Consider the following 13,484-nt stretch of genomic DNA (forward strand, 5'->3'; position numbering starts at 1 on the left):
AAGTTTGTTTACCCGGGAGAAGTATGCAGTGCAGTGTGGACCGGACTCGGGGGGGCGGGACTCTGGCTGGGGAGAACAGACATCGGACTGAGCGGCATTGCATGGAGCAGGAGAGGGGTACTCTGAAGAGCCGGCCGAGGACACAGGTCATGCGGGGAATGCACAAATAAAGAGCAGCCAGTGCGATAGTCGAGCATGGAGCTCTGCTAGTCACCCTCCAGCCACCCATGTGCATGGTACACTGATACCCCTAGCTACCTATGCTGCTACCTGCCATATGTAGAGGGGGCTGCATGGGCCCCCTGCAGCAAAGGGGCCAGTTGCGGTCGCAACTGCTGCACCCCCTATAGTTACGCCCCTGTTCTTCACAACCTGTTTAGTCCTGAACCTTGGCACCATCATTCACATAATCTTTTTCATACCCTGTTCAATTCTGAACCTTGGAATCATCAATCACATAATTTTCTTCACACCCTGTTCAATTCTGAACCTTGGCACCATCGATCACATGATCTTTATTAGTCCCATTAAACATTCTGCCTTGGACAGTGATTGATAGATTTATTGAGATGGCACAAAAACTCCCATTATCAGTGTTAGGAAGGCAATTACATCACACGTGAGCTTAACAGACGGACACAACAGGAAATGGCCATGTGACGCGGGATGTCGCTCGGCTGAAAGTTTATGCAAGTCCATAGAAAGAAGAAATGATTTGCATGCATGCAAGGAAAAGGAAAAGTTCTGTATAGAAAACACGGGACTGCGCTCCTGGTGCACGGTGGTAGAACAGATTAATATTTCATTGGAAATTTAAGTTCTACCTTAAAAAACACCTCAAAGTCATATTCACCCCAATTATTTTTTAATAATTTCAGATGCTGATGGCAGAACTCACATTGTTTCTTTGGTTGGAGTAAGTCCAAAATGAAAAGTCCAAACAAATGCAATTTTTTTTCTTGCGTAATACTTTCTTCCTCCTTCTTTCAAAAAGTTACAAACTCTTTATGGAGCCGTGTAAAGCAATGGGTCATCCCAAGCTGGATGAAGTAACACCCGGAATCTTCAAACATTATCCTTCTTCACCCCGGTCAGTGCTCCTCCATTGTTCCAATCCCATACACCCTCCAAGGAATATTCCCAGAGAAAGAAGGAAACTATATAGTGTAGTATATCTCACAAAAAACAACAACCTCATCTATAAATAGAATTGTGCTGACGTGAAATATCGACCATTGGTGCAAAATGTGAAACCTCTTTCTTCACTGAGCAAATTCGCACACATCTCATGCAGATGTCCTCTGTCTGTACCAAACTGACTGCCTTTTGATCCCTGGCAGAGGCGTAACTAGAACTTTCAAGGCCCCGATGCAAGAAACCCTGAAGGGCTCCTCTAACACCTGGCCGGGGATCTTCCCTCTGAGCCCAGTGGTGGAATGCCAAGGGCTCAGCCGCAAGTACTACCTTTGCGGCCCTGGTAGTTCCGCCACTGGTGTCAGTCGTTTTTTTTTTTAATCTTGTTTAATTTTCTTCATTTTTTTTACCATTTTATTGCATTTTTAATTTTTTTATAATCTTATTTTTTTAAATGTTTTTAGAAGTCCCATTGGGGGTCTTTGGTGAGATATCAGGGGTCTAAACCGACCTCTGAAGTTTCACCTTCGAAACAGAGAAAAATAGCCCTCAGCAACACAGAATGAATGGGCGGTAAGAGCCCTGTACAGAGGCTTCCCATTCATTCACAAACCGAAACACAGGAAACAGTTTACGATGCCTCAGTTATGAATGAACAGAGTCAGTGATTGGTACGGATCACTGACTTGATTCATTTAGACAAGGAAGGGGCCAATAAATGACACATTTACAAGCCCCTTCCCCGCTCTCCATCCTGAAAGCAGAGGGGCGAGGGGGAGCTGGGACAGAGCACAGGGGCCCAATGAGAGTACAAGGGCAGGAGAGAGCAAAGGAGCCCAGAGAAAGCACGGGGCGGGAGTACAGAGGCTCAGAGGGGGCCTGGGGGCAGGAGAAGGAAACTGGATAGGAGCTGACATTGACATGTAGAAGAACCAATTCACCCATCTTCCTCCTTGACAGGGCTGGGTTCAGCCCTTCCTTCTCAGAGCTGGCCACTCAGCTGTCGGCTAATTGCCAGCTCCCATCTCTCTCCACAGTTACTCAGCTGTTGATGATATCCTGCTCGTCAGTCCTGCCTACTTAAGCCATTCAGCCCAGAGGATCTCTGCCTTCGCCTTGGTCAACATCACAGAAACAATCTCCTGCGATCCCGTTCAAAGACTTGCTTTGCTGACATCACTTCTGGCTCCAGATCCTGCTTGCTGTTCCTCTACATTGATCCCTCACTTCGGGCTTGGCTGACTTTCCGTTCCGGTTACTGAACTTTGGCTATGTTTTGACTATGTTTATTATTTTTACTTTATTATTAAACAAGTGTGATTTAACTATACTTCTGTCTCGGCCTGGTGTCTGAATGCCAGTTTATCCTCTTCTCCCTCCCATTGGCATTCAGCGGCAGCAGGAGAAGGATGGGGGGGGGGATCAGTTCCTCTACATGCTACCTCCTCTCTCTATTTAGGTGTACAGGGGGGCGCATGGGCCCCCCTGGAGCATTGGGTCAGGTCACAATTGTGACAACAAACAAATAATTGTTCTGGTAGGGGGGATTTCAGCAAGGGGGGGGGGGGCAGATTTGTACTGGAAGGAGGGGGAATTGTTGATCACTGCTCAATTTTTAGGGGGGATTTTTAGTGACACATAATGCTTATACATCTTGGGGGGAGGGGGACTCAGTTTGGTAGGTTTGGCCTGGTCTCTAGATGACCATGTCCCAGCACTGCCTGCTTTCGTATCTTTTCCATTTTATAATCGAATGTACAGTATCTCTCTGGAACTTTTTGTTTTTGTTGACCTCTAAATCCTTCTTCACCAGATCTTCTTGTAATTGTTTTAGTTAAACCAAAATACTCCCGGAGTTCCTTTTATTGGGTTTCAGCTTCTTCTTGACTTCCTGTATATGATTCTGAACTTTCTCTGGCTTCCTTCTCTTTCTCTTTATGAGAAACCCTCGCAGTGTTTTCTCCAAGGAGGAAGAAAAGTATTGCACAAGAAAATAGTTTTGGACTTTTCTTTTTGGACGCTGGATAATTTATACAATTCTCGATCACCATCTGCTCCGTAATATAAACTTCTCCTCTCACATGTATGGTGACATTTCCTCCCTCCCGTCCTCTATCATGGTCATTGTGTAACCATCCTCCTTGTGTCATCTCCCTCTGTCATTTCCATCCTCCTTGTGTCATCTCCGTCCTTCTCCACCCTGACCAGTGTCAGCTCACACAGCCTGCTCCATACACCGTCTGCTGGGTAAGTCCTGATCATTCCTATTCTCCTATTACATCTATCTGTGTATAACATAAATAATAATAATAATAGGACTATTTGAAGTCCATCCAGAACTAACATTTCAGTGTTCAATGGCTGATGGAGAGATAAACTCCATAACTGTCTCTTCTGTCTCTCGGGGGTTCTGCTGATGGGATCCCTGTGCTGAGTTCCTGGGTCTGTACACCCGCTGTACCCATTATGAGGGGTTCCCACCATTCCTGTGCTGAGTTCCCAAGTATCATGAGGGGTTCCCACCATCCCTGTGCTGAGTTGTTGGGTCTGTACACCTGCTGTGTCCATTATGAGGGGTTCCCACCATCCCTGTGCTGAATTCCCAAGTATCATGAGGGGTTCCCACCATCTTTGTGCTGAGTTCCCATGTATCATGAGGGATTCCCCTCCATCCCTGTGCTGAGTTTTTTGGGTCTGTACAATTGTTGTGTCCATTATGAGGGGTTCCCACCATACCTGTGCTGAGTTCTCTGGTCTATACAGTGCTGTGCCCATTATAAGGGGTTCCCACCATCCCTGTGCTGAGTTCCCGGGTCTGTACACCTGCTGTGCCCATTTTGAGGGGTCCCCACCATCCCTGTGCTGAGTTCCCAAGTATCATGATGGGTTCCCACCATCCCTGTGCTGAGTTGTTTGGTCTGTACACCTGCTGTGTCCATTATGAGGGGTTCCCACCATCCCAGTGCTGAGTTCCCAAGTATCATAAGGGGTTCCCACCTTCGCTGTGCTGAGTTCCTGGGTCTGTGCACCTGCCGTGTCCATTATGAGGGGTTCCCACCATCCCTGTGCTGAATTCCCAAGTATCATGAGGGGTTCCCACCATCTTTGTGCTGAGTTCCCATGTATCATGAGGGATTCCCCTCCATCCCTGTGCTGAGTTTTTTGGGTCTGTACAATTGTTGTGTACATTATGAGGGGTTCCCACCATGCCCGTGCTGAGTTCTCTGGTCTATACAGTGCTGTGACCATTATAAGGGGTTCCCACCATCCCTGTGCTGAGTTCCCGGGTCTGTACACCTGCTGTGCCCATTTTGAGGGGTCCCCACCATCCCTGTGCTGAGTTCTTGGGTTTATACAGCTGCTGTGCCCATTATGAGGGGTTCTCACCATCCCTGTGCTGAGTTCCCGGGTCTGTACACCTGCTGTGCCCATTTTGAGGGGTCCCCACCATCCCTGTGCTAAGTTCTTGGGTTTATACAGCTGCTGTGCCCATTATGAGGGGTTCCCACCATCCCTGTGCTGAGTTCTTGGGTCTGTACACCTGCTCTGCCCATTATGAGGGGTTCCCACCATCCCTGTGCTGAGTTCCCACGTCTGTACACCCGCTGTGCCCATTATGAGGGGTTCCCACCATCCCTGTGCTGAGTTCCCGGGTCTGTACACCTGCTGTGCCCATTATCAGGGATTCCCACCATCCCTGTGCTGAGTTCTTGGGTCTGTACACCTGGTATGCCCATTATGAGGAATTCCCACTATCCATGTGCTAGGTTCCTTGGGCTGCACACTTTATATGCCCATTAAGAGGGGTTCCTACTCTGAACTCCCATCTATACAAGCCCTAACTGGGATAAGTGGTGGTGTGGGAAAGTATGGTCAGCCTATGTTGGTCCATTTGTAAAGTTTTGTTCAGTCTTTGTGAGGAGAACATTACAGTTTTTACACTCTGGGGATTGATTATCACCGGACTATAACAGGCTTTTCTTCTAGAAGTTTCTCCAATGATGAATACTGAGCACCCTGAGGACCCTCCCAGCTACAATGCCATCTCCGCCCCTGTTGTATCTCCTCTGACGTACTCACCACCATACAGTTCAGGAAAAGATAATGCTCAAGGAGTTCCTCCAGGACTGCGAGGTCTGCTCCAGGTGAGACCACAGATACATCATCATCCTTTCCATGTCTGTCTGTCCCATGCTACTTGTTCATTCTGTGTCCTGTATTCCTCTATACGACTATTATCCATGGCGGTATCAGTTCATCTCTCCATGAGGATGTTGATACGCAAAGGCTTCTTATGGTACCATGTGGTCTGCGATCACACCTTTTCACGTCACCATCACATCCCTGGCATCCCTTTTAGATGTGCATCCCCATTGGCTACTGGGTGATGAGGACTTTAGCTGTGCAATCTGCTGATCAGCAGATCAGTTGCTTAATTAAAGGGGTTGTAAAGGTTCCTGTTTTTTTACTTTAATGCATCCTATGCATTAAGGTGAAAAAACATCCGATGCTTACTGCCCCCCCCCCCTCCCCCCCATTTACTTACCCGAGCCCTTGAAAGTCCCGCGTCGAGAATGCGATGGATTGCGGCCTGGTCTTCTCGGCTCTTCATTGGATAGATTGATAGCAGCACAATCAGTAGCTTGCGCTGCTGTCAATCAAATCCAATGACACGGGTGCCGGGGAGCGGGGCCGAGTCCGGCATTCGTGTCTATGGACCCCTTGGGAAAGCGCTTCCCAGGGGGGTTAACTGATGCGGGGAGGCGCCGAGAGAGCTCCAGAAGACAGGGTTCCAGGGCCACACTTTGCAAAACAAGCTGCACCGTGGAGGTAAGTATGACATGTTTGTTATTTATTTTTTATTTTTTTTTTAATCGAACCTTTAGTACCACTTTAAACAGTACTCTAGCAACTGATCAACAGATTGCACAGCTGAAGTCTTCATCACCCAATGGCCAGCAGGGATGCACATCTAAAGGGATCCCAGAGAGGGAAGGTGCTGTGACAATTACAGGAGCCCTATTACCAAACTCAATCCTACTACAGAGCAACGCCATTCATTTTTGTGAGGGGTTTCATCTATACACTTCTTACAAAGTGCATTAGAAGCTGCAGCAAGTCAGATAGAGCCCCGCAATTTGCTGTATGGTTTTCCAGCACCGTCTAGCTCTTTCCTCCCAAGAGATGGTTGTCCAGCAACGTCTAGCTCTTTCCTCCCAAGAGATGGTTGTCCAGCAACGTCTAGCTCTTTCCTCCCAAGAGATGGTTTTCCAGCACCGTCTAGCTCTTTCCTCCCAAGAGATGGTTGTCCAGCACCGTTTAGCTCTTTCCTCCCAAGAGATGGTTGTCCAGCACCGTTTAGCTCTTTCTTCCCAAGAGATGGTTTTCCAGCACCGTCTAGCTCTTTCCTCCCAAGAGATGGTTGTCCAGCACCGTTTAGCTCTTTCTTCCCAAGAGATGGTTGTCCAGCAACGTCTAGCTCTTTCCTCCCAAGAGATGGTTGTCCAGCAACGTCTAGCTCTTTCCTTCCAAGAGATGGTTGTCCAGCACTGTCTAGCTCTTTCCTCCCAAGAGATGGTTGTCCAGCAACGTCTAGCTCTTTCCTCCCAAGAGATGGTTGTCCAGCATCGTCTAGCTCTTTCCTCCCAAGAGATGGTTGTCCTGCACCGTCTAGCTCTTTCCTCCCAATAGATGGTTGTCCAGCACCGTCTAGCTCTTTCCTCCCAAGAGATGGTTGTCCAGCAACGTCTAGCTCTTTCCTCCCAAGAGATGGTTGTCCAGCAACGTCTAGCTCTTTCCTCCCAAGAGATGGTTGTCCAGCAACGTCTAGCTCTTTCCTCCCAAGAGATGGTTGTCCAGCACCGTCTAGCTCTTTCCTCCCAAGAGATGGTTGTCCTGCACCGTCTAGCTCTTTCCTCCCAATAGATGGTTGTCCAGCACCGTCTAGCTCTTTCCTCCCAAGAGATGGTTGTCCAGCAACGTCTAGCTCTTTCCTCCCAAGAGATGGTTGTCCAGCACTGTCTAGCTCTTTCCTCCCAATAGATGGTTGTCCAGCACCGTCTAGCTCTTTCCTCCCAAGAGATGGTTGTCCAGCACCGTCTAGCTCTTTCTTCTCAAGAGATGGTTGTCCAGCAACGTCTAGCTCTTTCCTCCCAAGAGATGGTTGTCCAGCACCGTCTAGCTCTTTCCTCCCAAGAGATGGTTGTCCTGCACCGTCTAGCTCTTTCCTCCCAATAGATGGTTGTCCAGCACCGTCTAGCTCTTTCCTCCCAAGAGATGGTTGTCCAGCAACGTCTAGCTCTTTCCTCCCAAGAGATGGTTGTCCAGCAACGTCTAGCTCTTTCCTCCCAAGAGATGGTTGTCCAGCAACGTCTAGCTCTTTCCTCCCAAGAGATGGTTGTCCAGCACCGTCTAGCTCTTTCCTCCCAAGAGATGGTTGTCCTGCACCGTCTAGCTCTTTCCTCCCAATAGATGGTTGTCCAGCACCGTCTAGCTCTTTCCTCCCAAGAGATGGTTGTCCAGCAACGTCTAGCTCTTTCCTCCCAAGAGATGGTTGTCCAGCACCGTCTAGCTCTTTCCTCCCAAGAGATGGTTGTCCAGCACCGTCTAGCTCTTTCCTCCCAAGAGATGGTTGTCCAGCACCGTCTAGCTCTTTCTTCTCAAGAGATGGTTGTCCAGCAACGTCTAGCTCTTTCCTCCCAAGAGATGGTTGTCCAGCACAGTCTAGCTCTTTCCTCCCAAGAGATTGTTGTCCAGCAACGTCTAGCTCTTTCCTCCCAAGAGATGGTTGTCCAGCACAGTCTAGCTCTTTCCTCCCAAGAGATGGTTGTCCAGCACCGTCTAGCTCTTTCTTCTCAAGAGATTGTTGTCCAGCACCGTCTAGCTCTTTCCTCCCAAGAGATTGTTGTCCAGCAACGTCTAGCTCTTTCCTCCCAAGAGATGGTTGTCCAGCAATGTCTAGCTCCTTCCTCCTGTCTGCGCCACGGCCTGCTATCAGCCTGTACCTTAGCTCATCACTATCAGAGAAGATCAATATTTATCAATTGGTAGACCACGGAAGGGACTAGAAAACTATCAGGGCCTGGGATATCACCACCATTTTTATTGGTGAGCACAGGAAAGGTTTGAAGACTGAAGATGACTAGAGAGAGTTAGTGAGCAAATTCAAGCTTTGTTGGGGGGGGGGGGAGGGGGTTGAGGAATCAAAAATACTGAGTGGGGACAAGCCTGGAATCTGGTTTTCTATTTGTCTCTGTATCAGTTTTATTCCTTGGCTATTATTCTTCCATTCATTGTCATCTGTACATTCCCATCACTCACCGCTCATTCCTTGTATGACCGATCCTTCATGAGAAGAACCTTCGGGTCACTGTTCTCTTGTTCTTGCAGATAAACCAGCTCTCCATACACGAGAGATGTAAGTATCCCACCAATCACTAATTACAGAAGAGTGAACAACCTTGCCAGGTACGAGATGAGACCAGGGTCAGAATTATTTACAGATGGCTGATCTGTTGGACCTCCTCTGGTGCTTTAGGTGTTGGAGGATCCATGAATACAGTCCCTCTCTGAGTGCACAAACCTTGCGTCCTATAGGGTTAGATAGGAAAGACCTCACCCAACCTGGTGGACCAGTAAAGAGGCCTTACCCACATAACCTGTTCACCAGAGGTGTATCTATAGCAGCCAATGCAGCTACTATGGGGATAAGTATTCTGATACCGCATACACACAACCGGTGGGTGTTCTGCCAAAAACTGTCCCCCCAGCGGATAGTGTCCAGTAGTGTGCAGTACGGAGGACATGGAGACTCCGAAAGTCTCCGAAGATGAACGGCGCCTGCGCACTGAGTCCAGGTTCAAGCCCCACCATCCAAGTGGACATACGGTAGCACTTAGTAAGAGGGCCCCTCGCGGGCTCGCTTCGCTTGCCACGCTTCGGGCTCGGGCACCCTTCGCTCGGCAATTTTTTATTCTAACTCTATGTCCACTTGGATAGTGAGGCTTGAACCTGGACTCAGTGCGCAGGCGGCGTTCATCTTCGGAGACCTTTGGCGTCTCCTTGTCCTCCGAACTGCGCAAGTACAGTACAGGGCGGACGCTATCCAACGGAGGGACAGTATTCGACACAACACCGGCAGTCTTTCCGGCAGACTAGCTCTGACGGTCTTCCCAACCGACGTTTCAGCTGAGTTCCGACGGACTTCTGAAATGAATGGACTTGGCCACACACAAACGGACTTGTTAGTTTTGAACGTGATGACGTAAGACGGGACTATAAAAAGGAAGTTCAATAGCCAGTAGCCAATAGCTTTCCTTGCGTCGTATTTGGTCTGTCGGACCAGCACACAGATGAAGGGTTTTCCCGATAGGAATTGAGTCCTTCGGACAGATTTGAAACATGTTCTATTTCTAGGTCCGTCTGATTTTTATAACAAAAAACGATCGGATTAGCCCACACGCGATTGTCCGACGGACTGATCCTGTTGGACCTAGTCTGCTGGAAAGTCCGATCGTGTGTACGCGGCATGACTCCAACAGTTGTATTAGGGACTATCCTTTGCTGAGACCTCTATGCATGGCCTATATAAGCAGATACAATCACCGCGGACAGTCTTGATCAGATAGCTGAACTCACCAAATACACTATATTACCAAAAGTATCACAATGTGGAAAAGCCTCCCCCCCCCCCCCCCCCCCGGGAGGATTTTTCCGCAGTGAAATTACAATCGTTAAAAATTGGTTTTGAAAACTTTTTTTTTATTGAAACCATCGCCAGACGCGCCTACCACATGGCACTGCCCATGGCTCCCTCGGCGTGCCAGAAGGCCAGAAGCCCCGGGCCACCGACGTCACTTCCGCCGCAACGGCGAGACGTTATGACGTCACGTGCACGCGCGAGACCTCAGACGCCCGGAAGTGATCCGGTGTCCTGTCGAGGAATGTCCCCCATCGGATAGTGTCCGCCCTATGCTGCGCAGGAGCAGTACAGAGGACAAAGGAGATGCCGAAAGTCTCTGAACATGAACAGCTGTTCGTGAGCTCTACACGGCGCCTGCGCAATTAATACTACATTCTGTCACGCGCTCTCGATGCTCGTCCAACTCTGCAAGGGGCGGTGTGCCTACAGAATGGGCAGAGCTGATTACACGACTGAAGGAGTTTTACAGTGATGACCAGAGCTGATAAGGGCGGTTGTCGTTCAATGTTACGTACATAACGCAAGGAATTTCAATACTTTACTGATTACATTTCTTATTAATAGGTCCACCAAACCCGCCCATCAACATTGCTAAACCCACCCTTCCGTTGTCTAAACACGCCCCGCAAAGATCCGCCCATTTCAGGAATCCACCCCCACGAGCATCGGAGAGCGCGTGACAGAATGTAGTATTAATTGCGCAGACGCTGTGTAGAGCTCATGAACAGCTGTCGGCGTCTCCTTTGTCCTCGGTACTGCACTGCGCAGCATAGGGCGGACACTATCCGATGGGGGGACATTTCTCGACAGGACACCGGACCACTTCCGGGCGTCTGAGGTCTTGCGTGTGCGCGTGACGTCATAACGTCTCGTGTTCTCGTCAGAACACTGAGATGCCGTCGGCAGGGGAAAAGCTCCATCTTGTGGGCACAAAGAGGAATTTCACCTGCCTGCGGAGCATATAAAGGGCAATAAACAGCCCTCACCCCCCTGCCGGGAAAGCACATGGACAGTGACCCCCCACACAACAGAAGCGGGACCACCAGAAAGCACGGGAATCTGAAAGACAAAAAAAAAAAGGATGAAAACGTAAAAGCAGATTAAATCAAACTATTCACTGTGCTTAGACATTATCCAATTGCATATTTCATAATAACATAATTATTATTACATAATACCGGGATAGGCAAATTAACCCCCTGAGGAAGACTTTGACCACGCACGTCGAAACGCGTTGGAAATTTGCATACCAGATATTTTACTAAATAATATGTATTGTTGTATGGTTATATCATTGTGGAATTGAATGGTGGTACATATCTCTGACCAGAGCTCATATTTTAAACGTCTATGTGTTTATATCTTGTTTCCATTTTTTCAAGAAAAAACTTTTTTCAAAACTATTTCAATTTTTTTTTAAAGATTGTAATTTTGCTGCGGAAAAACCCCACTGGGAGAGACTTTTCCACATTGTGACCCAATGTGGGCCGCGGCAATTATATCACTCACATTTATGTGTCTGTAGGGTTCAATATTGCTTTGGCCCACCCTTTGCAGCTATAATAGCTTCAACTCTTCTGTGAAGACCGTCCACAAGGTTTAGGAGGGTGTCTATGGGAACGTTTGACCATTCTTCCAGAAGAGAATTTGTGAGGTCAGGCAATGATGTTGGACGAGAAGGCCTGGCTCGCAGTCTCCGCTTTAATTCATCCCAAAGGTGTTCAATGTTTTTGAGGTCAGGACTCTATGTAGGCCAGTCAAGTTCCTCCACCCCAAACTCACTCATCCGTGTCTTTATGGACTTTTCTTTGTGCACTGGTTCTAATCGTTTGGTGGAGGGGAGGATTATGGTGCCAGGGGTTGTTTTTCAGGGGTTGAGCTTGGCCCCTTAGTTCCAGTGAAGAGAAGGCTTAAGACGTCAGCATACCAAGACATTTTGGACAATTTCATGATCCCAGCTTTGTGGGAACAGTTTGGGGATGGTTCCTTTTTGTTCCAACATGACTGTGCAGCAGTCTACAAAGCAAGGTCCCTAAAGACATGGATGAACGAGTTTGGGGTGGAGGAACTTGACTGGCCTGGACAGAATCCTGACCTCAACCCGATAGAACACCTTTGGGATGAATTAGAGCGGAGACTGCGAGCCAGGCCTTCTCGTCTGACACCAGTGCCTGACCTCACAAACGCTCTTCTGGGAAGAATGGTCAAACATCCCCATAGACACCCTCCTAAACCTTGTGGACGGCCTTCCCAGAAGAGTTGAAACTGTTATAGCTGCAAAGGGTGGGCCGACTCAATATTGAACCCTACGGACTATGACCGGGATGGCATTAAAGTTCATGTGTGTGTAAAGGCAGGTGTCCCAATACTTTTGACAATAAAGTGTATATAATAATATAACATTAAAATAAAATAACTGTAATATTCATTGATTCATTCATTTAATGTAAGGAGATTATAATATTGGGGGATTCCCTTCATCTACACCAAACTCTTACCCTAGATGAGGGTCTTATATAGATGTTAATGGGGTGAGTTCCCCCCTCAAAATACATACCAGACCCTTATCCTGGACGAGTGTCTGGTCAAAGGGATCCCCACCCAAAAAAAAAAGAAAAATGTCAGGGTCCCATCTAACCTCCAAGGTTTGGATTCACCCAACAACTCAACTAGGTAGGATCAATTACACAAAATGTAAGCTCCTCGGGGGCGGGGACTGATGTCAATGTACAATATTAAAAAAGCACTGAATGAATACCCAAAAAAAATTTAAAATGTCAGGGTCCCATCTAACCTCCAGGGTTTGGATTCACCCAACAACTCAACTAGGTAGGATCAATTACACAAAATGTAAGCTCCTCGGGGGCGGGGACTGATGTCAATGTACAATATAAAAAAAGCACTGAATGAATTGTGGGTCCTAAACAAGTACTTATAATAATCAATTGGTTGAAAAAAAAAGCCATTATTTTAATATAAAAGCAAGTCCTTCCCGTATCCTACAGCAAACGATCCACCCGGGTAAAACGATCCACCCTAGGGACTTGTAGAAGGGACCTTCGGACTCATTGGCACTCCATTCTGAGATCCCGTGTTCTGTGCTGGAATGTTCTGAGGGGTAGAGATAAGAGAAAAAAAAAAAACAGAACTTTCAGCTTTACATACAATTTAAATGTTTACATTTCTGCAATGGCCATATTGACTCATCAATATCTTGGTCATTGCTAAAGATAACAAAGTAATAAAAAAAAAAAAAAAAAAAAATAACAAAGTAATAGATATATACGGTACATTGTTTTTTTTTTGTTTTTTTTTCAAGTTGTGGTTTTGTTTTGCAAAAATTATCTTTATAATAATATATAATTAAAATAATTATATTATAATTTTTTTTATTTTTTATTCAATCCATAAATAAAGAGTAACATATTGTTATCATAGACTCAGATGATAAATGATACATTTTATTCTACAGTTTGTACTGTTTACAATGAGGCACAAGGTATGATTCTGGAACAAAGTAAATGAAGGTGTAAGGCTTCTTTTAATTTTTTTTTTTTTCTTTAAATTTTTTACACTTTTTTTTCTAACCTGACAAAAAAAAAAAACATTCTAAATAAAAATTTAAATATAAATATAATTTAAATATAAA

General features: G+C 46.8%; 1 protein-coding gene across 2 annotated transcripts in view; it reads left to right on the top strand.

The window, feature by feature from the left end:
- Positions 1 to 3,077: 3,077 nt before the first annotated feature.
- Positions 3,078 to 13,484, top strand: part of LOC143961825 (phospholipid scramblase 1-like) — a 24,447-nt gene continuing 14,040 nt past the window's right edge. The window contains exons 1-3 of one of the 2 annotated variants that reach the window (XM_077471158.1): positions 3,078 to 3,381; positions 5,122 to 5,279; positions 8,524 to 8,551. In XM_077471158.1, coding sequence (XP_077327284.1) covers positions 5,133 to 5,279; positions 8,524 to 8,551 — 175 coding nt within the window. In that variant the 5' untranslated portion in view covers positions 3,078 to 3,381; positions 5,122 to 5,132. The remainder of the gene's footprint in view (positions 3,382 to 5,121; positions 5,280 to 8,523; positions 8,552 to 13,484) is intronic. The other variant, XM_077471159.1, reaches the window with a different exon arrangement.

This window comes from Lithobates pipiens, unplaced genomic scaffold, assembly GCF_037356315.1.
Source record: "Lithobates pipiens isolate NorthernLeopardFrog02 unplaced genomic scaffold, aLitPip1_a1.2 Scaffold_8, whole genome shotgun sequence".
Classification (NCBI taxonomy): domain Eukaryota; kingdom Metazoa; phylum Chordata; class Amphibia; order Anura; family Ranidae; genus Lithobates; species Lithobates pipiens.